Below are 26377 nucleotides of genomic sequence, written 5' to 3' on the forward strand. Positions count from 1 at the left end.
ATCGGGTCTGAATTTTGCAGCAATGATAGAATCCTAGAATCACAGAATGGTTTGGGTTGGAAGGGACCTTCAAGATCACCCAGTTCCAACCCCCTGCATGGGCAGGGACACCTCCCACCAGACCAGGTTGCTCCAAGCCCCATCCAACCTGCCCTTCAACACTGCCAGGGATGGGGCAGCCACAGCTTCCCTGGGCAACCTGGGCCAGGCTCTCACCACCCTCACACTCCAGAATTTCCTCCTCATGTCTCACCTCAATCTCCCCTCCTCCAGTTTTCATCCATCCCCCCTTGTCCTCTCCCTCCCTGCCCTTGTCCCAAGCCCCTCCCCAGCTTTCCTGGAGCCCCTTCAGGCACTGGAAGGTGCTCTAAGGTCTCCCTGGAGCCTTCTCTTCTCCAGGCTGAACACCCCAACTCTTATGAGTTCTACACTTTAAGAGAATGAAACTAGAGCTCACGAGCAGCAGTGGGAAGACATCTGCTATGGTGATGGGAGTCAGACTTAGGCCCTAAAAGCATTTACCCACTAGCCATGACCCCAATGCCACGGGACTTTGTGACACTGTCATACATAGCCCTCTTCTGCTATATTTTCATTAGTCTCCCTCTTGGTTTTGTCTATGCAGCAAGTATCCTGGGACTCTAAGGCCAAATTGTGACTTTTATGTTACTGCTTATTAGTTTTTTCAATTCCCTGACTCACAAAACCCAAGTGTCAGGCTGAAGGAAACTGAAAGAAACAGGGTTAGTAAAGGGCTGACAGTCCAACAGACAATACAGATGGAAAGTGGAGGGACTCGGTGAAACAGAGAAAACCAAAGAAAAGAGCTTCTATAAGGTGCTAAATGAGATGCAGGCTGGGCTTGATTAAAGCTAAGGCTACGTAGGTTATCTTTCCTTATTTCTCTTACCTTGTTTCTCTTGAAATAGGCTCTTCGGCAAGCTGCAAAGCACTTCTCGCTGCAGAAGCATTTCACTTCACTTCCCATACTCAGGGAATAGCGCTTGATTCCAACTTTCTGGCACCAGGCACACATTATTTGTACATTTGACACATCATCTTCTACAACAAAAATATAAGAACAATGTTTACACGAGATGCAAACACCTTCCTCAGACATCTGCACACCCACTCTTAGATAAAAGCAGCACAGCTTCATCCTGTTTCTAAATCCTCACTGTCTGTGCCTGCCTGTGACCACCAGCTCCGTCCTCAGGCAGCCAGTGACCTGTGCCAGCCAGGCTGAGCAGACTGGCAAAGCTTCTAAGATGGCTGGAAAAGATGATTAGCTTAAAAAATGGTGCATTGCTGAAAAGCTCTGGAAACCTCGAGAGCTTTTTAGCACGTTGAAGAGCGCACAAATCTGTATTAAATGAGTAACCAAGACCAGAGGCTTAATGAGCATTGCTGCTTTGTTCTTGTTACTAATAGTCTGTTGTAATGAGCCCCTGAGATGTTCTGCTCAGCAATCCAGTGATAAAACACACCCAGAAGGTTCTGCACCAAGGCAGGTCACTAACAAGGTCCCTCTTCCAACTAAGAAGGAACATGAAATACCCCCTTCTCGGTGTTGCTTCGAAATCATAGAATCATAGAACAGTTTGAGTTGGAAAAGACATTAAAGCTCATCCAGTTCCAACCCCCCTGCATGGGCAGGGACACCTCCCACCAGACCAGGTTGCTCCAAGCCCCATCCAACCTGCCCTTCAACACTGCCAGGGATGGGGCAGCCACAGCTTCCCTGGGCAACCTGGGCCAGGGTCTCACCACTAGTGAGTGGTGATTAGTGCACAAAACAGGGAGCTCTTGTGTGAATAGAGTAGTCAGAGAAACACAGACTCAAGCAAGAAGGAAGACACAGCCCTGTGGTGAAGTCTGCCAGGTTATTTTCCAGTCTTTATGCTCATCAGTCAGAGGGAGTTCCTAAGTTTCTTTGGAGCTCTTCAGTAACATGTGTTAGGAATGTGGCCTGGATACCTTCTGCCATGAGAAAAAAACCTCAGGGCTTATCACTAAAATGCTAGCAACATCCTTGTGTGGTCACCATTCCCACCCCACCTTCACAGATGGGGACAGTGAATAGTTAAGTCTCCTAAACAGATCAAGACAGTAGGTTAGCAGGAATCTTTCTAGACTTAAAACCCAAGAGTTCTTCAGTTCTGATGTCCAGTCTACGACACAGTGTGACCTTCAGTTACAGACAGCAGCCACTGCCTAACTTCTGGAAAATAAAAAAATCCCCAAAGACTGATAGTTAAAGTAGTTCCTGGGCCATGAGCTGTGGAGAATTCATAGCTCAGAGAGTCTGTCATGCAGCCATCCCATTTCCCTATAAAGGATTTGTTTTTGAAGCTACGCTGTCATCGTTCTGTAAAATTATTGGCAAACTAATTTTTAGCAGAGTGATTTGGCTCCTTGCCCTGGCCATCATAACTCAGACCTACATGCTGCATTTTATTCACCTTAACCAAATAAATATTGCCAGTTTAATAACTTTTTTTTTTCCCTTCCACAAATTGTATTATGATTTATAGCCACAAATAAAATTGTACAATGTAAAGCAATGACCTTTTAGTTTTAATCAGGCTGTCTGCCTTTAAACCTACACTTAAGTTATAAGACTTTAGGTGAAGTTATAAGACAGATTTGGGTTTAATGCATTTTATCACTTACCCTTGAGAGTGAGATTGGCCAATAACATAAATGCTTTCATACACCGAACATCAAGGGAAATCAAAATAACTTGGCCAAAATGATCACCAGCCACCTACAGGGTGAAGAGGCCTGTCCTGGGGCTGGTTGTGTCTCAGCACAGGAGCACAGGGTGCTGTCACAGCTTTCTCTTCAGACCAGTCTTGGCCAGGATGCTCCCTGATCCAGCACATCCCACCATTTTTATCCCAAGCCATTTAAAGTACCAAGCTTTTTTTTTTGGTCCTGATTCAGCTACTTTTGCACCATAATAAAGCAATTCCTTACAGACTGAACTTGCCCCTCGGAATGTATCAGGACAACAGAAGATCCTATGAACCAAAGGAAACAGATGGCAAGCTCTTTTTCCAGATAACAGGAAAATCTACACTCCTACTGATAAGAAATGTTTTATCTCTGGAAAACAGAAGATCTATCAGTGATACCTGCATAATAGCCTTCACTTCTGGTGAAAGTAGCTTGTCATCAATGAAAAAATAAAATTACAGAGCTGAAAAAGACTTTATTGGCAAAATAGGTGCTGGGGTACCTCTTTTGCAAACAGGTTGGCTCCTCTGAGGCAGAAGTTTTAAGGAGGAGCACAGAGGTCCACCAGTGGGATTCTCACAGGCTCCATGTACAGCTTCACAGGGGAAGCACCACAGCTACCACTGGACTCCCTGTTCCCTGACACCCACCAACTGTCTCCCATGGGTGATGGAAAAGACCACACCCCTGTCCATTTTCAGTTACACAGCATCCCAATAGCAACACCTGCTTACAAGGAAAAGATGCATGACACACCTCTCAGCAGGAGGTTACACAGGACAGTAAAGGTCAATCCACCTCCTCCTGCCAAAGACTTCCTCTATGACCCTGAGGAGAGGGAGAGGCACCTATTCTGCCAAGTTCTTGTCTTCCCATGCCCTGGCCAGCTGAACCTCACCTCCACCACACAGGGAGTCCTCTGAAACAGCCCTTGTGACCTGATCATGAATGAAACAGCAGAGAATGGTCCAGAAACTACTTCCAGCTGCTGTTTGCACCTCCAGGAAAGGACAGCTGATATCCAGAAAGCCTCATCAGTAGTAGTCAAAATGTTCAGCATTTTGAAAGAAGGAAGGGAGAAAGGGAGAGAAAGAGTCTGCCTGAATATCAAGAACTTGGAATTATTTCTCTCTTCTACTCCCTTCACCCACAGTGGTCAAAGAATGGTCATATACAACATAGTCTTTTTAATAGCAACTGTAATAATAAAACGAGATGCCTCTTCCATTTAAAAGACTCCAGAACATGGCTACAAAAGCTGGGAACAGCACGAGAAGCAGCCAGGAAACAACAGTATTTCAGAGCATGCACTTCCTGCAACAGGGCACTAACACTTCACTTTTAAGTCACCCTTGCTCCCTCAGGTGCAGGTTTGCCCATGTAGATGTTTTATGTCTTGTAATGCAATTCATTCATCAGGTGAAAAAAAAAAAATCAAACACCCAGTATCATGTGATTATAGCCCTATGAACCACCACCAAGAGCCCTGTGCAGCCCAGTGGCAGGAAGACTTGCTCTAGAACCAATCCTTTTCTTTTAGATTCAAGTGAAGCCAAGAATGGCAGAGAAAGGGACCAGAGCCATGTCCTGTGGCTTGTAGGTGTGGATGGCAGCTGGGGACAATGATAAAGGTCCAAACCTAATCATGTGCTTTCCTTCTTGACACTGGTTGCAGCAGAGACCTGAGCAGAAGTTGTGAAAGTAACAAATAGGGATGTTTTCATTGCAGTGTTTTAAGCTTAGTGACCGAAAGAGCAACATTAACAGAAAAGCAATGGTCTGTGTATTTCTACCATTACAAACCACAGCAATAACTTAGAAAAAAAATACTATAATTAATTAACTTCACTCTAAGTGTAGTGAGGAACTGGGATGGGTTGCCCAGGGAGGTTGTTGATGCCCCATCCCTGGAGGTTTTTAAGGCCAGGTTGGACGAGGTTTTGTGTAGCCTGGTCTGGTGTTTCCCTGCTCATGGCAGGGGGGTTGGAACTGGATGATCTTTAAGCTCCCTTCCAACCTTAATGATTCTATGATTGTGTGAAATAAGGAAAGCCAAAGGCTGGTGATTTGATCACTGTCTTTTGCTAAACACAAACTGGAATAATCCAAACCCAGTAAATTAAAATCTTCCATTCAGGATAAGATTCCTCTCACTCTTTCCCAGACTCTGTCTTGTAAGGCCAGATTCTTCAAAAATCACTTTATCAGACTTTTGTCCTCCTTTCAGGAAAATGTATCAAACCCTCATCCCTACAGCACTCAGCAAGAAGACCCTACGACAAGAGGACAGCAAGGAAGCAGGAAATTCCAAATCCAGCAGCTTAAGACTGCTCATCATTCTTGAATCTTTACTCCAACCTTTTCCTGATGAGCTCTGCACTACGAAAGCTCCTCCACAATAACTGCATCAGCATACTGCGTGGGCAATGTCCACCTCTGCTCACAGACAAGCTTTTGCTGGCAGCCTGGCTGAGCATATCCACTGGAGTAACATGAGCTCATCCTGCCTGCACTCTTCTGTCCATGATCTGAACTCCTGCTGGAGCAGCTCTGCTGATGAAGATCATTCCCCATCACTCTCAGGACTCCCATAGTGAGGCTGACACGTGTTCATCAAGTACAAAAATAACATTTGCAAGTCCTGGTAAAGATGGTTTTGAAGTGAAAGGAAATATTTTTTTTTAACAGCTATTTATTATTTTTTTTTCCTCCATCTGGGCTTGTGACTTTATAACCTGCTCTTGCAACGTGCTTGACATGTTCTCAGATCTGTCATGCTTACAACAGGTAGCGTGGGTACTCACACAGGTGGGACAAAGAGGAGCTGGCACAGAGACAGCTGAACAGCAACAGGAGAGTTTTCAGCAGAACATCTATACTCCTGTCTTCCATAATTACACCAGGTAACAAAGACACATTCCTTGCACATACAGTACAAGATCTGAATCTCCAGCCTCTGCTTTTCTGAGCTCTCAACTCTTCACAGGGAGAGCTATAGTGGGAGTTCCAACACGGTGCTTTTCTGCCCCTGGGTTGTGTCATTACAGGTGGAAGAAGTACTCCCTGCACCCACTGCACAGATCCTGTTCAGATCCATCTCCTTGTGGTTTTTAGCCTGTGTATTTTTCATAATGAACAACGCAATAAACACGGAGTGTTTGCAGTGTTAAATCATGTTCCCAAAGGGAGCAGTTTGTATAACAAGATAAAATTATCACATTATAATAACTAAATATGCATCAGTCTAAAGCATGCTTCAATTAATCATCAAAAGTTTGCACCGCCTCTTTAGGTCTTAATTAAGCAGAATGTTGTGTATGGTGTGTTTTTTTTTCCCTTTCAAACCAGTCTGAAGAAGCTGCAGGAAATTGTTCCTCTTAAACCCCATGAGCAGCAGTTTAGACTCATCGATCTTCTGTGGAACCATAATTTGGAGAGAAGGAAGGCAACGGGCACCACAGAGTAAATCCAGCACGTAGAGTTCTGTCCCTTTATCTAAGCAAACTGGCATGGCCTGCAGTATTTAGCAAGATGATCCTAAAATCCCTACAATTCTGGATTGAAATCCTGATCTGTTTACTCATTTTTAGGCTGCAAGATTCTGAACTCACTAAAACACATTTTCAACTTGAAATCCAGTTGCAAGAGTTTGGGTGAAACTAAACGCAGCTACAGCTGAAATCCTGCAGATTATGATGATCCCTGGACAAGTACTCCAAAACCTTACTTTCCACAATTTCTTGCAGGAAATTCAGCAGGAGATCCTCAACTCTTCCCAGGGTTTTTTGGGGGAGCTAGAATATCCCTTTTACTCCATGCTGGGAACTGTGCTCCATCCACTGGCACACATCTTTAAATAATACTTCAGCTGCTTTCACTCCTACTTTCTAATGAAAAAATGCAAAGCCTCCTTCTCAAAGAAATTAGATCTTGACTCCAGCATCTGCAGCATTAACAATAAGGGCTCACTGCTTCCACTGGGACCTGCCAGGATTTCAGAATGGTTAATTCCGAGTTACACTCTGGCTGCTGCTGAAACCCCAACTTGCCATTGAAGAAAACCAAATAGCACGTGTTTGGGTACTGGGTTGATGATCCCAAGCAAGGTAAGAGAACTGTTTGAGTCACTTTTCTTACATCTGAGATGCCTTATCTGATTCATCACAAACCAAAAAACGAACCAACAAAAGTCCTGAGACCTTATGGCTGCAGAGCCCCTTGGGACAGCACTTCAGTGCTGATCCCCTAAATAGATGGGTTGTGTGACAAGCTTAAGGTCCCAAAAAGTACTTTGGAAAAAGCAATTACCAGAGGAAGATTAAAAAATAGGGCTGACAATAGAAAGCTTGCTGCAACCATCACTATGGAAATACCTCAGGGGCTCTACAATGCTTTTCCTTTTAAGGACCAGTCTCCTGGAGTTCTCACTCTGCCAACAAAGCAGAGTGTCCCAGCTCCTTTTATAAAATCATTTTGGGGAACCACGGCTTGCCTACGTTTCCCATGCATGAGTTGAGGCACATTCTCATGCATAGTTCAGTAAGGACTGAATGCACAACACAAATAAAACCTGGCATTTAGGCAGGTTTTAAACATGCATATAAAAAAGCACCTCTTTCAGCTAATAGGGGGGGAAGTCCCTGTGTTTTTTTTAATAGATGCTATTTAAGCACTTATGTGGACTTTGTGATTTTCTTTTTAGCACAAAGGAAACTCTTGGCCCTCCACAGAGAGCAAAAGACATCAACAGCAGGCTAGATGGGGCAGGCATCCTGGCAACCCTTGGCATTTTAAAGCACAGGCACTAATAACCCCACGATCAGTGTAAACTAGATGATGTTTCAAACTGAAAACAAGAGAAAGAATTTGAGGAGTAGTGACTATAGGATTTGTTGCAGTGGTCTTTTATCAGAGAGCTAAACCTGCAGTTAGAGGAACTGTAATGCTGTTTAGCAAGTGGAATAAGATTTGGGAAATACTGAAGAGGGTAGTAAAATGCAAGTCTCCTCAGTATATAGGCTTAATTAAATCTGATAATATGGTCTTTCTTTAAGGAAAATTGCCACTGGGTTCTGCCTAAAATCAGAATTCTTGGTTATGCAGTCATAGAACCAATTCCTTGGTGAGTTTAGACAGATGATCTTGCAAATCATGCCCTGCTAACTACCATTTCAAACATCTTTTTTGCTTCCAGATTCCTCCAATAAAATTTAAACATTGAGAGGGCCAACAGCAGGCAGCTCCAGAGTCTCCTCAGGGCAGTGACTCTGTTTAGTCCCACGTGTTGTGGCACATCAGCCCTGCTGACACACTAAGTTCCTCATCTGCACTTATATTTACCAAAAAATCTCGTAAACTTTAATTCTGAAGTTATGTTGAGCTCTAACTAGTAGAAAACTACTTGTTCCATCCTATAAAGTATCTAATTACTCGTCTTAGTATTTGAATATGACATTTCCTTGCCAACTTTGGTCACAGGCCTATTTTACAAGGTACTCAGTGCTGGAAACGCTTCTGCTCCTCCCTGAAGACATTTTGCTTCACCAGAGACAGTTCCCCCAGCACACTCCTCCCTCATTTTCACTAGTTCCTGGTCACTTTTGGTACAGCCCTAATTGGCATCATCTGGAAACCACCAAAGCAACTCGTTATGTAGAGGTGCAGGTCTGTGGGTTGGAGGATTTAAAGCCCCTTTCCTCTCCCAAATGTGCTCATGATCTTGTGAAAAACCCAGCAGGGAGCTTCTTCCCTTTTTTTCCCCTAGGGAAAGCTGGGTCAGCTGCACAGCATCATCCTCCCTGCCTCACCTTCCACTGTGTCCCTTGCAGGTGACCTGTCCTCACAGCACGACGAGGAGCTGGTTCTTCTTTGGGCTGCTTAGAACAGGCAGGGCGCTCTGGGCATCACTTGTGCACAGAAGGAGAAAGGGAAAGGGTTTTGCCAACACCCAAGCTCAAATGCTAGAGCAAACAGCAGCTGGACCTCCCCTCCTGAGGCACTGCCATGGGGATCACAAGAGAAGTAAACCAAAGAGCACTCCTAAAAAAAGGAGGAAACAGAGACAGCATAGCCTCCAGCAGGTGCCAGGGGAAGGAGGCAGCAAGTCCTCACCTGCACTGCCAGAATTTTTTGCATTCTTCTTTGACTACTCTTGACTTTAGCCTTCCTTCATCCCAGCTAACAACAGCCGTCCAAACTTGCCTGAGCAAAAGGGCAGAGTCACCCCAAGTGCCCTCTCAGGTTTTCTCCACCCCTAAGGGCTGCAGAATCACAGCCAGGATGCTGGCATGCTGCATCCTGTGGCCACATACCCTGCACAACTGTGCTGGGATTTCTGTCTCTAGACCACTGCTGTAGATTGCCTTTTTGTTCCTTGCAATTTCTATGTCATTTATAAATTGAAATACATACTTTCTTGATGCAGCTTAATAGAAAATAAGAATCTTCTAACACCCGTCAGAACTAATCTTAGTGTCAGTTTGTTGCAAGGGGTTGTACTTGAGACTAACCCCAGAGATCAGTCAGAACCTGCTGTCATTGGCACTAAACATAGCTACCAGCCTGCTGGGCAAGGAGGATGGTTATGAGGCAAAGGAGACCATCACACCAGCTCTCTGGAGGCTGCACTGACTTCTTATGCACTTCCAGATGCAGGCTGGATGGCTCATCTGGACTGACAATGCCCCTTTGGATGTCAGCACTGCCTGAGCGTGGTCTGTCTGCCTGGTGGTGCAGGTCAGTGGAGTGCTCTTGCAAACAGCAGATCTGAGTAACCAGCATCCTTCCCACGACTGGTCTTAGCATCCCTTTCCAGGGAAGGGCCACAAAGATGATCCTTGGGCTGGAGTAGCTCTGCTCTGGAGACAGGCTGGGAGAGTTGGGGTGTTCAGCCTGGAGAAGAGAAGGCTCCAGGGAGACCTTAGAGCACCTTCCAGTGCCTGAAGGGGCTCCAGGAAAGCTGGGGAGGGGCTTGGGACAAGGGCAGGGAGGGAGAGGACAAGGGGGAATGGATGAAAACTGGAAGAGGGGAGATTAAGGTGAGACATGAGGAGGAAATTCCTGAGTGTGAGGGTGGGGAGACCCTGGCCCAGGGTGCCCAGGGAAGCTGTGGCTGCCCCATCCCTGGCAGTGTTGAAGGGCAGGTTGGATGGGGCTTGGAGCAGCCTGGTCTGGTGGGAGGTGTCCCTGCCCATGCAGGGGGTTGGAACTGGATGGTCTTGAAGGTCCCTTCCAACCCAAACCAGGCTGTGATTCTGTGATCCTCTGCTCGTGTGCCATAACCTGAGTCTCTAGACAGCCCATGTTCAAGTCAGCCTCTTCCAGGTATAACTTTGGGGTACACTTCAGAGCGAGTGCCTTTATTGGAGCTTTTTATATTTGGCCAGGTAGCAGCCTAATGTTTTCCAGGATTGTATAAGCAAATTTTAATCTAATATTTCATCTGACTAAAACAGAGAGCTAAACAGCTTGGAGACAAAATTTTAGTCAGACTGCTCAAACTATTTGGTTTTCCAAAGAAAAAAACACACTTTAATGTAAAATAACTGTGAGGGAAAGAGGTAATTTTGTTACCTATTCAAGATCTTAGTCTGTTTCTTTGAAGTATGAAAACAGATAGGTTGCTGTTCAAAGTTTGCCAGACTGCTCAAGGAAGATGACTGTTTCTAGATCACTTAGGATCAGCACTCTCCTCCTTCCCTAGGTGGTAGTTGCTTCTGACATAAAGAATCACACCACCTGTCTCCCTGGAAATCCTGTTTTCCTTGGCTTCCTGACTCTGTCTTCCCCCAACCACCTTGCAGTCCTTCCTGTTTCTCCCTTCAGGCTTCTGGGAGCATCCCCTGTGCTCTGCTCTTTCTCTTCTCCCTCTTATCTCTATAGAATCTTACCTGCAAAAATTATTCAACTAATAATTCATTGTGACTGTTTCTTGGAACAGCTTATCCTCTCCAGACCAGTGCTGTCCTGCCCAAATGAATACCTCAGCCTTTCTCTCTGACACTTCTTTAGTAGTGCTGACCCTTCAGTTCAAGATCAATATGGAAAGAATTAAAGTCTTCATAATTTCTCTCTAAGTGCTCACTCCACATTATTTGCTCAGTAACAGTGGACTGCACTGTCATCTTTCCTGTCCTTCAGGTTCATGATTTAGTGATTATTTTCATCTTTGTGCAGTCTTTTTTTTGAGCTATATTTAAATCTTGTAGATTTTTCTCCTGTACAGTACCTAAAAGCTCATGTCACCACTGAGGCTGCAGGACAGGCCCTGGGAAAATCCCAGACTGGGCTCCTGGAGTCAGCAGCAGATGGGAGCTGGATGCAGGGATTCAGGAATGCATGGATCAGGATCAATAGGCAGATGAATGGACAGAGTCCTCTCAGGACACCTGCCATGGATGAAGAGAACTTGACCTCATGATCCCTCAGATTAGTACTGGTAGGATGTGTTTGGGATAAAACCCTTCATTTGGTCAGTTTTGAGTCACCTGTCACACGTGTGACCCTGTTCCTCCCCTTTGTTTCCAGCACATAAGGAGCTGAGCAGAACCAAGCAGTGACCTTGGTTTCTATCAGAATAAGTATAAGCAAGAGCCTGTCTGCATACCATTCTCCAGCAGTAACTATAAACACCGAGCCTTATCAGTGCTAGAAGCAGACACTGACTGAAAAACATGCTGTTCATTTCAGGAAGTGCAGCCACTTAGAAGAGACATAAATGAAAAGCAAAGTTACTAAAAAGAAAATCAGTTCTGTCTCAACTCAGCCCATCCACCCACAAAGCCTGGACTCACCCCCATTCTCCTACAAGTGTCCCTTCAAAATGTGCTGCAAAGATCTTTTTCTCTGCCCCGAATTTTAACCTTGAAGCTTTCTCTGGGACTCTCTGTGTCTCCCTTCTGTCCCCTTCCTTCATGCATTAACTCAATGAAATGTAAGCTGCTGTAACTGTTCTTGTGGCAGGTCAGTCTTACACCCTGTGTCCCCTCTATGTTAAAAATGTTGAATTTCAGCTTCAGCAACTAATGATGAGTCTTTTTCATTTGCCTGCTCAACTGAAAGCAGCACCTTTCTGCTGTTTCCAGTCATCCCCTGTGCTCATGAGTGGCTCTGAGAAAACATCCCCAGAGCTACTCTTGTCTGGCTTTGTATCACTCTGAAGTTTTCTGCTTTGATGTAGTGCCCACAAAATGGTGTCAAAGTGCAATGCCAAGACCACTGCCTGGCAGGCTGGCTCTCCTGCCTCCTTTGTACTCCCTTTTCTACTTGTATTCACCAGTTGTTTCTTGCCAGGCTCTTTGGGGTGATCCTGACTAGGGCACCTACGCCCTAAGATAAAACAAAACAATTACTACTGATGCTTATTGCAAGTGGCACAAAGGTTGTGGTTCTCCCTCCCAAACTTTGCTTTCTAAAACAAGGGTGAGACAAATATGCTCATCTGCTCAGAAGTCATGATAATCTAGCACTCATCACTGATCGTGGGATAAAGTCAGAGGAGGCAGAGATGATGCATTCCTATCCCCTGTGCAAATAAAACACTGATATTTATGCTGAATTAGTAAATTAAAAACCCAAAGATGGAATTTACTTATAAAAACTCTTCTCTGCAAGTGACCCTGAGCGACACATTTAAACACAGGATCACACATGGTAGGTGGACAGGCAAAGAACAGGAGGCAGTTGACTTGGCCAAGGGTCCCCTGTGTCCACTTAACGACTGTTGCAGTAATTTGTTTTCCTACTTCATAGTTCCATCTCCTCCTGCTTATTTGATGTCATAAAAACCCAGGCACTGTGGCAGTTTGCACAGTGCATGTTATAGCCTTGTGTTCCTGTACCACAAATTCAGCATTCTGGATTCATCCATGACTCAGACTGGAGGAGAAAATAGCTTGGGATGGCACAAGCCCTTGATTAAAGCTTTAGGGCCAAATCAACAACAGCTGAGGATCCAGCCCATATGGCCCCAGATCTTTAGCTGTGTAAAGGCTGCAGGAATGGGCCCAAATAGCTTTGGTAATTAGCAAATATCATATAAAATAGATGAAAAGTCTTTGGCAGGGAATGCATATGGAGTAACATCAGAAAATTATTCATAGCATGTTCATATACTTCTTTAGAGATAAAACTCGATGGCACAATAATAACTGGGGAGGGGCAACTGTAATTTCTCTCACAACTGTCAACAGGCAAACACCTTCTTGGACAGATCTGTATTCTACAGGTATCTTCAGTCAATGCAACAAAGGGCAGAGGTGACCATCTAACACGTGGAACCTGATCCCACAAGCTGTTCTACCTCTGAAGAAGTGTCCTCACACCTGCTGGGGCCCCTTTAGCCAGGCTGCCTCACTGCAGGCCCAGAGCTGCCATGGGTCAGTCTGGCAGGTCCATCTCCCTGGGCCCCTTCCAGCCTCAGCCACCCAAGAGCACCCAGAATGACACTCAGGGACATCCACGGAAGCAGGACAGAGCCTGCTGCTCTCTGAGTTCACCAATGATCGTGCTGCATCCAGCAGGAAACCCTAACACAGCAATTAACCACCCTGATGTAGTCCTAAGAGCTCCTCTCACAGATTACGGTGCCGTGTGGCATAAATCAGTTTTCATGCAAACTGGGAGGAATGACATGTTATAAAATCACTCCTGACAAAAATCTCATGAAAATGTAAAACATCTGGGTGCAGTCCCCTGGGCAGAGTCAAGCTCCTACGAAACCCTCAGGAGACCCTCAGGGACTTCAATGAGAACCAAGAGACAGTTTTCCCAGGATGAGCTTGTTAAGCTGGTTTAAAGACATGAGATTGATTTGATGGCTTTGTCTGCTTCACCATTTCATTTGCAGAGCCTATTTTTAATTTAATCATCTTCCATTAATTTATTTAAAGGCTTTATTCGTCAAAACAAAACCTTTTTTATCCTAAAAGCAGATGTTGCTGAAGTGCTGAGAGCACAATCCAGCACAGAGTGTCACAGGCAGCACGAGTTTGTTGTCATTGTGTTGTCATTTTTCAAGAATATTATCAAATAAAGTTACTCTCTCACTCAAAGTTCTCTCGACCGGTTTTAGATTTTGAAATCAGTCTTCTCACAAAGGCACCATGATCTAAAAACCTCAGGACACGTGTCAATGACAGTAACCATTTTAAAAAGTTCATTAGGATTTACCTGCTGGTGGCTTTATGAAAGGTGGTGGAATTAATGGGACAATAATAGGTACATTCCCGTGATCCTTCGACCCTGCTGGTGAGTCTGAAAGTCCATTTCCTGTGGCAAGCCCTGGGTAGCTTGGGTTGATATTGTATGGTGAAATAACACTGTCCTCAGGTAATTTTGGTTTTGGCAAAGAATTTTCTGTAAAATACAAAGCACACATTGTACAGTATGATACATGTATTTCTTAAATGCCCCTACATACTTTCACCAAGCTGTTCATTAAATCACTTACCCTAATACAAGAAGAGGCCACCAAAAAAAAACCAACATATTTTTCCTTTAAAAAAAAAATTTAAATCAAGCTCAGACTTCCTTTTTTTTCCCTAAAGGTGGGATTATTTTGCCATGCATAATCTTAGTATGTCTGATTAAATCAAGGATATCCTGTTTCTGTCCTTTGCTTCTACTGTTTGCATGGTGATCACTCTCAGCATACTGGGACTTCACCAATGCAAGAAGCATAAACTGAAAAATACAATAATTCTTAATTCTCTATCAATAATATGCAATTGAAAGGATTTAAAGAAAGGCACGAAATACTGAAATTACAGCAAAGTATGCATGAAATTATTATTCCAAATCTTTAATTCCCAGTCACCTCAGGATTTTTATTTGTAGGAATGTCTCTAATGCACCTCAGTTAGCCATGGGGCAGGACTTAATTCTTATTATTCCCTCTCCTCCCATCTCTCAGAAAAAGAAACACACTTTCTTCCCCTCCTATAGACTGCACACACCAAAAAATTCTACCCAGCACAGGCATTCAACATCTCTGTTTGGTACATAAAACATTATTTGTCTCATGTATCCATAAAACATGATCTGTATCATGAGTCCATAAAAAAAGTGTATCACAGATTTCATCAGGCATAGACTGGAGCCACAAATCATTCAATAAAAGATCTGTTTATTAAAACAGAAATAAATGAATCGTATCACTACCCAGGAACAGGTTTCTTCAGAGGTGGCTTCAAGACAATGTATTTTCAATTAAAAATAAATATTGATCAACAGTGTCACTATAGAACTAACAAGCTGCAAACATTCGATTTTAACATGATTAGGTTGTTTCACCTCACCTCTGTTTTTTTCCACCTTTTTTCTAGCCATCTCTCTTTCAGAACAGGTCTCTCTGGTCCCACTACTCATTGCAACCCACACCGACTACGCTGCTGCTGCCTGTCAGCCTTCAGAAGGAAAACCCAAAAGCTGCTGGCCACAAGCACAGTGAGAAGTGGCAGCCAAAGAGCGTAAAAGCTGCTACAGTCTCCTCTCTTTACCCCACCCTTGAGAAACTCTTGTTGGCCACGTCAAGAGGCAGCAATTCCCTACTCGTCTGCTCACCCTGATGACAATCCCCTGCTCATGTGCTGTGGCTGAGCAGTCAGAAGGAGCAACTGAACGGCTGAAGAAACAGACTGGATCTCAACCTTCACATTTTTTATTACCTCATACCGCAGTACATGAAGCTCCAGCACTGTCCCAAACAAATGCCACCCCTGGGGAACTTCTACAGCACTTGCAGAAGACAATACAGTACAGACATCCCCGGGGAGCCCTTTGTGAACACTCACGCCAGCTCCTACACATGTTGTGAATGTTCCAGCTGAAAACCTCTCAGCCTTTTAAACAGCCAAAGACCTACATTTTGAAAGCAAAAGGGTTCCTTAAAGCCACACTGCTAAGAAAACACTGTCTTTTTTTCCAGTTGACAGCAGTTTACTGGTACCACACGTGCATGACTTTCAACCAGCTCACAAAAGGAGCCATTTGTGAAGATACAGTCGTTAGTACCGACCGACGGCGATTCGGTTAAGTGATTTTCCTCCTATCCCATTGGCTTCCTTGTACCAGAAGGCACTCGCTGATATTTTTATTTAAACCAACCAGGAAGCAAGCAGCAGAACACGCTTCATAGTCCCCGCCAATTCAGACAGGTTGAGCTATTAATCCTTCTTTGTGTGTACACAGAAACATTAAGTCTCGTTACCTTTGAGAACAGAAATGTGCTGGCGGCTTTCCCCGTCTGCCGAGTAATTCCTGAATTCAATATCTTCTCCATCCTTCAATTCAACCTTATCATAACCATACCAGCCAAGGAGCTCATTCATAGTGTTTTCTGCAAAGTTCTGAAAGAGAAAAATTACCTACTTATTTATGTAATCAATAACCATTTGGAAGGAAGGGAGGACTGCATAAATCGAACCCTATCTGTGCTACACGAGGACGTGTCAGGTTTGGCCCGCCTCCTCCAAGACTAATGTTCCTTTCATAAGTCAAGTGCATAAAGTGTAATGCATTTAAATCTCGGACTGGCACGTGTAATTATGACAGAGACTTACACATCTGTAATTTAAAGAAAATGAAAAGGAGAGTTATTTATGACTTTTGCTCCGGCATTCAACGTCAGAAATATTTCCACATGCATCCGTCACACAAACATGTCTGTGTTGCCATAAAATATTTAAGACTCCAGCAAGAGAATAAAGGAAAACTAGGATTTTATTTTTTTTTTCAACCAGCAGTTAATCAATCTTACTGTGCTACAGTCTTTTCAGCTGGAGCAGGTCACTGACACAATTACGGTTCCTTGAGGTGCCCATGAACCAAATCAAATAAAATCACAGCAGAGACATTTTTCCTCAGAGTTATAAGCCGTTGCATAGTCAAACCACTAAAAACTCCTCAACACAAAAGCCTTTTACCACAATGTTTCAGATAAATATCTCCTACATTTGTTTAAGGAAGCCTTTCTCAGTTTTGCCACATTTCTTTTCAAACCAATTTCCAAGCAGCCGTGTGGTTACGTTTTATGTTTGTATGGAAATGCAGAATATGGAACATGACTGTCGTAACTCTCAAATTCTATTAAAAACACATCCTGGAGGTCATGTGGCAAAAATATTTCTGTAGAAAACACTCATTACTGGCCTAGGCGATTTAGTGGAGCAAGTTAAGAAAGCTGCAGCCAGGCAACAAAGCTTTCTGAAACCAAATAGTGCCACGGAGCTCTACAGCTTACGGATTTAGAAAACTGCTGAAGGAAACCAGCTAATGAATTATTGTGATGGCAAAGATCAGTCTGAAGAAGTATGACAACTATAAAATGAAATTAAAAAGCCACACACGAAGCCTTTCGGTTTGGTCTCTGCAATTTTAATGTTTTTTTTTTAATCACTGCCCTCTTAAAACAAATTCCCAACTTCATTTTCCTGTAAGGTCTTGACATCTAAAGTAATGCTCCTGATAAGCACCATCTTCTGGGACTCTGGCTACTAGCAAAGGAACAAGGGGAACACGACACCAATTCAAAACAAACAGAACGTGTCAAATGTGCAGGTTGCTAGATTTTTGCCTAGTAACTGCTCCAGCTTAATTTTTGAGTGGGAGCAAGTCTAGTGATAGAACACAGCAATTCTCCAGTCATTCAAATAAATAAATAAAATGCATCAGATGGTAATTGCTTCCCAATTCACAGCTCCAGCAGGCACTCTGCCCCAGAGTGTCAGAGCTCTCTGCTGCTCCTGGCTCATTCATCACACCAGCTTGCATAGGTGTTCCTGCCACTCAAGGAGTGCTGCAAAGCAGCTATCAGAAATAAACACAAGCCATTTGTACTCTTCCAGGAGCATCCTCTGTGCAATTGTGCTACAAACACACCATTTCAGGAAAAGAAAAACCCAAACAAAAAACCCACAGAGGACCCTTGAAGCACTGATTTCCCTCTGTTTTTTCCCCCCTTTCATTTTCCCTCGACCTCCTGCTGGAAATCTTGATTCCATGGCTGTCCTGTGCAGCCGTGACCTGATGGAAAGCACAGCACATCATTCCACCTCTACCTCTAGTGTCAGCATTTTAAGTACAACAGCCTATTACGTCTGAACTATGTCACTACTACAGCCTGCAACAACGAGTACAATGCCATGTAATGGGACTAACACCTACACTCATTTCTAATATATATATTTAAACTCTCATTTGAATGAGGCAATGTTTTAAGTGTCTTAAATACTAGCAAAAAACTGAAAAAAAAAAATTCTAAAGGTTTGGTTTGGTTTTAGCTTTAAAAACTTACCCCTCAGCACTGAACGTGCCAAAGCATTAACTCTGTCTTTAACCCAAGGGAATCCAACAACAACACAACCCGGAGACAGGGAGGGAAACTTCACCCCTGCAGCTCACCCAAAGGACTTGATGGTGCCCATGGAGGCCCAAAGGCAAACTCTGCCAGCTTCCCTTGCTTTGCTAAATTCCAGCCATGGAGACGCAGCCCCAGAGACTCATCTAGCAAGGTAGAGACCAATTGACAACATCTTCCTGACTTAAACCCCATGCAAACAAATTAATCGAGTAGCTCGAAATTTGCCTCCTGTGGATGCTTTGTGTTTTATTTGCACTGTTGATCAACTCAGGCAATGAGTAATTTCTAATTACTTATCAAGGAAGACGTAAGCAAGGCTGTATGTATGTTTATCTTTTCCTGATAATTCATATGTGTGCATGTCTCCAGAATCTAGTCGACGTGATGCTTGGCTGTGTAATGGCATGAGGTCTAAGTAACTTTCAAGCCGATTTGATCTCAAAGAGATTTGAGTCTTAAAAAAAAACAGTAATAAGTCACTAGGGTCTTTGCTGTTAACTTCAATGAGAGTAGAATGAGGTGACATATAGGTAAGCATCTTTTCTAACACGATTTCTCAACAGCGATGCTTGGATTAAAAGAAAAGAAAACAAAACAACAATTAAGCCATTCTCCTTCACAATTTATCTTAACTATTTAATGATGATCACTCTTAATCTATTCTCTCAGTGGCCAAGAGCCAGGGCTTCATTACACAGCACTTTGTGCACAGCAAACCTAAAGGATGATCCCATCCTTAACAAGCTGATGGTCAAACCTGAGCAATGTTTCCTTCCAGACTACCTTTCACGTAGATGGTCAACTACCAAGACACCAGCTTCCCTCAGACTCCTGACTACAATACCCACTTACAGCCATACCCAACACTCTGTCAGGCAAGATGATGGTGACACAGGTCTTGTGCCTGCTGAAGCCATTGCCCTGAAGCTGAGCACTACTACTTCACTGTTTCCAAATGTTCTCCCTTCTTCCATGTCACTGGTAGGCCCAGTCTATGTGGATCCATGATACAGTAACAAGATGGGATTTGTAAAAACCAGTGGGGTAGAAATAGGCAAAAAAGAAACAATGAGACAATATTTTTCTGTGGGAATGCAGGGAAAAGGAAAAAAAAAAAAAAAGAAAAAAAAAAAAAAAAAGAGGCAGGAAAGCCCAGTTCTTGATAAAGTTAAGGAAAGGAAGCAAGTCAATAAATGCACAACCTGTACATGCAGAGCAGAACCTCACTGAAAGATGTACAAGCTTCAAAGGCTTAGTGAAAGAAAGGGTGATGATTGTAACATCATGGTCCCACAATGTGGGACCCAAGGATAGAGGAGAGCAGAAGAAGGAGTGATGAAGCAGGCTAGACAGGATCCAGCTGAACTGAGAGTTGACGGACCTGCCAAAGCCCAGGGAGAAGGAGACGTGAAGCCGAGACTGGATGACCACTTGGAAGATGCACATAGAGCTACAATTCCAGGCTTTTGCAGGAACAGGATAGCAGAGGCACTGAGGTAGTTATGCTTGCTCTCAGACCCACTGCCTGAGGGGGCGTGGAGGGTCTGAAGGACAGAAGCTGCCACCCCAACCCCCAGCCCTGCCACAGGGCTGGGATGATGTGAAAGACTGAGGGACCAGGGAGAACCTTAACCATCATCAATAAAATCCCAAGTCAGCAATCACAGAATCACAGAATGGCAGGGGTTGGAAGGGACGTCTGGACATCGAGTCCAACTCCCTGCCAGTGCAGGACCACCACAGAATCTACGGCAGGTCACTCAGAAAGGCATCCAGACAAGTTTTGAAAAAGTCCAGAGAAGGAGACTCCACAGCCTCTCCAGGCAGCCTGTCCCAGGGCTCTGTCACTCTCACAGGAAAGAAGTTTCTCCTCACATTGAGGTGGATCTTCCTGTGCTCTAGTTTGCATCACACTGCTAAGCTGGTCCCCCTGAGCCCGGCACGAATCCCGCTGAACCCCAAGGGAGCCCTGCAGGGGTTTGTGGATTTCACTGTGAAATTACAGCACCGAAGCTAACTTTGTCCTGCCAGGGAGGCAATGTCCTGTTCCTTGCAGGGAAACCAAGAGACCAGGCCCTGGTGCCGCTGACAGAGGGGGCCAGAGTCAGAGCTGAGCAGACGAGCACAAAAATCCTGCCCTGTGTCCTGCGCTCAGGCCCCCAGGCCACGCTCAGCCTCTCATGCGGGCACCACGCAGCAACCAGGCTCCTGAGGCTGTGCTGGAAACACCCAAACCCTCTCCAGCACAGCCAGGTGACATCCCACTGGAGCCACATCTCCCATCTGCCTCCAGCTGACAGAGCAGGTGTGCAGCCACGCACCAGCACACCTGCCTGCCAGGGAATCCGCTCCCGCTACAGTGCAATGAGCTCAGCCCTGCCAAGGACACTGGCCCCAGAATTCTCCAGTGGCCCCAGTCACAAAACACTGCCCAAGCCTTCCCCTCCTAATGGACTGCAATTCTTTTTTTGTCCCCCTGCTAAGTCCCAAAGCACTTACCGCCACTGTGGGGCAACGTGCAATTTGCACGTTTTAACTGTCTGACTTCTCAGGATAACTAACTAACTATTATGCTCATTGGTATTTTTACTTGAATTTGCTTCCTATTCAACGGGAAAGAGGAAGAAGAGAGTGTTGGCTTGCCAGACTGTGGTTTCTCTCCTTTGTGAGACCGACTTATAAGCTAGGCAGTAAAAATATAACCACATTGACTCCCACTTCAGGATTCATTCCATCTTAACAGTACCCCCACAGCTTGATTTTTCACATTGCAATGCATCGTTTTCCCAATTCTTCACTAATTAGTACATTCTGAAGCTAAGCCACGCTTCTCTTTCCATCTTAGACCCCTTGCCTTTCCTTCTCCACGAACCATATTCACAGGGGGCAAGGCCTGGCTTCACCGAACGGGGCCTGGCAAACACGGAGGCAGGAAACGCAGGGGAGAACGGGTCTGTCAGACTCATTTTCTTCTAGGTTTTACAGCTGAATGTTTATTTCAGATCTGGGAGGAAACACAGTGGCTCCACTCCATTCCCTTGCCTGCACAACCCGCTCGACGCAGAGCCCCCCAAATCCACTTTTCACTTCCACTCCACCAAGGAAACAGGAATGTTTCTATAACCACAATACAAACTTGGATTATTATTTTTTTTTTACCAGCCCTCACTTTCTTTGCCTACAAACTGAATTTTATGGTTAGACCTTTATGCTATCGGAAAGCAAAATATCTTGATGCCTTAATTTCCTTTGTTCTCCCACGTACAAGTTTGGTTCTGTAATATCCACTGGGTTGGAATATGCTCTATCTCTACGATGCACAGGCAGGTGAGGCTGCCTGTGCAGGCAGCACATCTCCCTCTGCAGCCATCCCACAAAACTCCTTCCAAGCAGACTCTGAAAAAAAAAAAAAAAAAAAAAGAAAAAATGCCACCTCGGCCTCCTGAAACAGTACCATTGATAAAAGTCTGTCTGCTTTTCCACTTTCCCAAAGACATTTTTTTGCTTTTCAGGAGAGAAGGGAGGAGTTTCCTTGGAATCTTCCGAGCGCTCGGAGCGATCTGGCTGGCTCCAGGCTCCAGCACTGCTTCCCTGCTTCTGACAGTAGTACTTCTAAATGCCAAATGGGGAGTATTAAAACATGAAACTGAAAGATCTTCTGATGAGTTTACTATTCAACTAAAACAGATGGGGCTGTCTTAAGCTCTAGGCATCAGGAATGATGCCCAATTTTAGATACAAATTAGTTATTGAGAATATTTATAGACGGTAAACTCCTCGGGCACACGGAGCAGCCCTGTGAAATTACAGCCTAAATTAATTGCTCGCCTTTCAGCTGACAGACACGTGCAGATACATTGTCTTGTTTGTTCAGGAGGACTTCCAGTGCAACCCAGCACTGGGTGTCACTTCGCTTCACAAGGTTGCAGAGCACCAAGCTGCCCCTCCTGAGCTGAACTGCAGCCCGGCAGCGGGATGGCACATGGAAATAAGCTGAGGAGGGATGGATGGATGGATGGATGGATGGATGGATGGATGGATGGATGGGGAAGCCATCACCAATGCCTTGACGAGTGCTTTCATCAATTACACTGTAAAAAATAGTTTGGTCTTAAAATAGTATTGGATTCCTTGATTATGATAGCTTTGGATCTCCCGGGTGCTCTGTTACTCACCAGTAAGAGAGAAATGGCACTGAACTAAATTTTGGAATAACTATCTGCTCTTCTTCCAAAGCATGAGGTGAACAATGCTACCTCTGGAAGAAAAAATGGAAAGTATCACGCGAAGGAGGAAGGGGGACAAAAGAGAAAAATAACCAGAAAAGAGAGGCTGTGAAGGTCACATCAAAACAAAACAGTTCCTCCTGAATATATTTTTCATTGAAATGTAACATCAGAAGACTGTAGAGTCATGTACTTTTTTGCACAGAACATTGTATCAAATTAAAATTTGTTAGAACCATCATGTAGATTAGGTTAGCGACAACAAAAAATGTAACTAAAATCTGGCATAAGGAAAGAGCAAAGCAGCCTGAAGATCCATCCAGTCATGTTAAAACTGAGCTGTCACACTACTGCTGGAAGACACCAAACCAAGAAGTTAGGTGTTGTGATCCTTCTTGAGTAAATATCTGACTGTATCAAACAGCAAATCTCGAAGGAAGTATTCGTGATGAGGTAATTTTACTGCTCATTCATACTGCCCTGCATTTGCTGTGCTTAAAAATAGACACTTGTAGCAATGGCCTTTTTATTACCCGAAGGGGAAGAAAAAAAAATAAATCACATATACACCAGTCCTTTTTCTTTCTGCTAGCAAAGGGAGGCAATTTGATCCAACGTGGGCTGAAACCTGAGTAGGTCACTGTACACCATGATAAAATTCCCTAATCCCTGAGCCAGATTTCCCTGAGGGGGCCCTCCTACTTCTCCTTCACTTTCCAAGCTGACTTTTCCATTCCCTCTCTCGTCTTTTCCTCCCCTTCATCTCTTTCATTTCCCCTACCTTAAAGCCTTGATATCTGATCTGCTGCTGATACTCGGGTTACAGTTTTTACAGCTTAGGCTGTCTATTGCTGTATACATTCCTTTCTTTCTGCTCTGCCGTGATTACTTACCAGAGCTTATTTTACACTGGTCCAGATGAAAGCAGTTCAGATGAAGGGAAACAGTCAGCCTGTTTGAACATTACAGATATGAACCTACACAAGGGCACATTGTGCTCCCTCTGTCACTTCGCTGCAAACATTTTGCACAGTGTAACCAATTTGCTACATTATCGTATTCCTCGGGTTTATGAAGAACAACTAGACATCTCAATCCACCAGTACAGAAAAGGAGTAAGTGATCGCCACAGGATTTTAACTTTCTCAACAAGTCAAAAATTCAAACCACTTTTATTTTCTTCTCCCCCTCCCTCCCCCCGATGACAGCAGCCAACTGTCCTACTGAAAACGCAGTCTCCTGGCATAGCATATATAGCATGGTTTACATTGAGAGATGGCCTGTGTTTTGGGAAAGGTTCTGCCATCAACTATCTCGCTCTCAACCAGAAATCACATCAGTTCAAAATGCCTTTTCTACCCATCTCTCATTTTTAAGTCAGCTGAAATCTGGAGGTCCCTAACCTCAAGCAGCTACCCTTGGCTAAAAAGGAGAAACTCTCTACATGAAGGTTAATGCCAGTGCTTAATACCAAAGCATTAGTTTAAAATTGTGTAATTTTTCTCCTTCACACAATGTTGTTTTTGTTTCTTCCTCACCCTTTCAGACAAACATCTGTTATACTGTAGAAGAACAACTATCTCCCAAACCGCTGAGTGTGCCTGCAGCCAAAGTAAACAAAACAAACCCAGAGGATCCAGCACAGTCAGCCTTTATATCCAGCCAGGATAACATTTCACATGTTTTGATTAAAATTAGCTAATTTGTAATTCTAGAACCTATGAAACTTAAAAGCTGCAATCCATGCAGATCACATTAGGCGACGCTCTAAGGGGCCAATGCCCCACGCGAGAGACCTCGGCAGCCCCCAGAGCTATGTGGGGTCACAGCGACTCTCGCTCTGCCCGAGCCTGCCACCGAGCCCTCTCCCAGAATAGGATGTGTCACATACCTCACAAAGAAATAACACCGACCCCTTATTTGCTTCATTCCCCCCCCCCCCCAACACACACACCCAGGACGACTCCTGCCCGCATTTCCAGGCGACGCGAACCGCCTAGACGCTCCTCAGGCAGGCAGCAGGAACGCACAAAAGGGCACCTCAGCCAAACCAGCGCTGTGCAAAGGGAGGGAGACAGAAGGGGACTGTGCCTTTCCCTCCAGTTTCACGTGGGGAGGTCAGTGCTCTGGGAAGCAGGGGTTATTTTCACCAGGCATCACACGCACACGTTTACACGCTCGCCCGTGCCGCGCAGGTACGACACAAACGTGTGACATTTTCCAGGCAGCCCTCCACTTCCAAGCAGCCTTGTGTATAAAATGACACATTCGAATTAAACGCCGGCAGCTTTATCTCATCCCCGGACTATGTCGTTTTAGTCACTTTCTCCGCACATTTAACAACAAAAACAAACCCAACAACTTGGGCTGAAGTCTCGCCATTTACGCCGCTCCCAACTTTGGGGAATCAGAGACGTGAAACAACCAGGCAGGGGAACAGAAAAACAGGCGCAAAAAAAACCACAACAAAACAAAACCCCAACTAACCAGGATCGGTCAAGCCCGGAGCAGCGACCTAAGGATAAAAGACATCCCGAAACAACGTTTTTATGCCACCACAGCCACCCTAACATCTGGAGCGGCTGCCTCCAGAGCACAGCTGGAGCGGCGCGGCTTTCCAGGCAGGCAGGAGAGAAACGGGCTTCCATGGAAAGCAGCCCTGGGCCGAGCCGTGCTGCTGCCCCTCAGCAGCACCTCTGCCCCCGCGGGGAGCACGGAACACCGAGGAGGAAGAGGAGGAGGATGAAGAGGCGGCGAGAGGGAGCAGGAGAGAAAAGGGGTCTCCGCGTCTAAGTGCGAGAATGATGCGCGGCTCAGACCGTAACATTTCCCTCCGGCAATTTGATTACACAGTTGCAGCTGGCTACTGGGGGGGGGGGGCGGGGAAAGGAGAGAAATACCGTGTTTAAAAAGAGGTCCCTTTCTTTCCTAACTTTAGGGGTGCCCAGCTACCTGAGGAGATGGCTATAAAAAAAAAAATAAAAAAAGGAAGAAAAAAAAATTAAAAAAACCCAGAACAAACCGGTTCATCACTGGCACCCGAGGAGCTTAAAAGCCCAACAAGGGAGAGTTTGCCTTTTTTTTTTTTCTCTCTCTTTTTTTTTTTTCCTTTCCTTTTTTTTTTTTTTAATAAATAAATCAAAGCTGGTCAATGAACAGGATTTGCAGCCTGTGAATTTCGTCTCTGTTTTCAGCCCAGGAGGCGGAGTTGAGACACATTCAGTGCATCCTACGGGAGGGGGGGGGGGGGATAAATAAATAAATAAATGGGGGAAAAAAAAAAAAAATGACAAGAGATCCTTTCTTATTCCGTTTCCATGCACGGAGGCGGGGAGGGAGGGAGGGAAGGGGGGGGTCTAGGCAGGGGGGGACACCCCCCGCTCCCTTTCCCCATCACCTTACCTTCATCTCCTCGTTGATCTCCCGCTTCACCGGGTGAGCCGGCTTCCTGCTCCTTTTATTTTCGGGAGGTCTGCCTTCTTTCTCCATTTCTGCCATTATTTTTGTATAGATAGATAGATTTTTTTAAATGGTGATGATTTTTTGTTGTTGTTTGTTGTTTGTTGTTGTTGTTGCGCCTACTTGGTGGTTGGAGAGATGAAATGGCTGCTGGTGCTCCTGGCGTTGTATGGGGGGGGTGAGGGGGGGAGGTGGGAGAAGCCGGGAGGGGCGCGGGGAGAAGGCGGAGGTGGTTTGTGGTGGGGAAAAGGGCTGTGGTGGTGAGGGGGGGGGGGGAGGTTTGATGGAAGCGGCTCTCAGCGCTGGCAGGCGGCGCCGCGGAGGGCCCGGGGGGGGATCGGCGATGGCGATGCTGTCGGTGTCGGTGCCGTCGGTGCCGTCGGTGCCGCCGGTGCCGGGCAGGAGGGGCGCGGGTGCCCCGGCGAGTCAGCCATCTTCTGCCGCTCCGCCGGCCTGCATGGGAGCGGCGGGGCGGGCGGGAGGCAGCGCGGAGCGAACCGGCCCCGCGCCTGGCTCTGCCGCGGCTGGCGGGCTGCCGCCGAGGGGGCGGCGGAGGGAAGGCGGGCAGGGAGGGAAGGAAGGAGGGAGGGAGGGA

The 26377-nt window shown here is 45.2% G+C and overlaps 1 protein-coding gene across 2 annotated transcripts in view; it reads right to left on the reverse strand.

Annotated features, from left to right (window-relative positions):
- SOBP (sine oculis binding protein homolog) overlaps positions 1-26033 on the reverse strand; it is a 120433-nt gene extending 94400 nt beyond the window's left edge. For both annotated transcript variants that reach the window (XM_051613099.1, XM_051613098.1), the window contains exons 1-4: positions 25726-26033; positions 15947-16085; positions 13909-14094; positions 911-1062 (exon numbers count right to left, since the gene is read on the reverse strand). In XM_051613099.1, the coding sequence (XP_051469059.1) occupies positions 911-1062; positions 13909-14094; positions 15947-16085; positions 25726-25821 (573 nt within the window). In that variant the 5' untranslated portion in view covers positions 25822-26033. The remainder of the gene's footprint in view (positions 1-910; positions 1063-13908; positions 14095-15946; positions 16086-25725) is intronic.
- Between the last annotated feature and the right edge of the window lie 344 nt (positions 26034-26377).

Source organism: Apus apus, chromosome 3 (assembly GCF_020740795.1).
Source record: "Apus apus isolate bApuApu2 chromosome 3, bApuApu2.pri.cur, whole genome shotgun sequence".
Taxonomy (NCBI): domain Eukaryota; kingdom Metazoa; phylum Chordata; class Aves; order Apodiformes; family Apodidae; genus Apus; species Apus apus.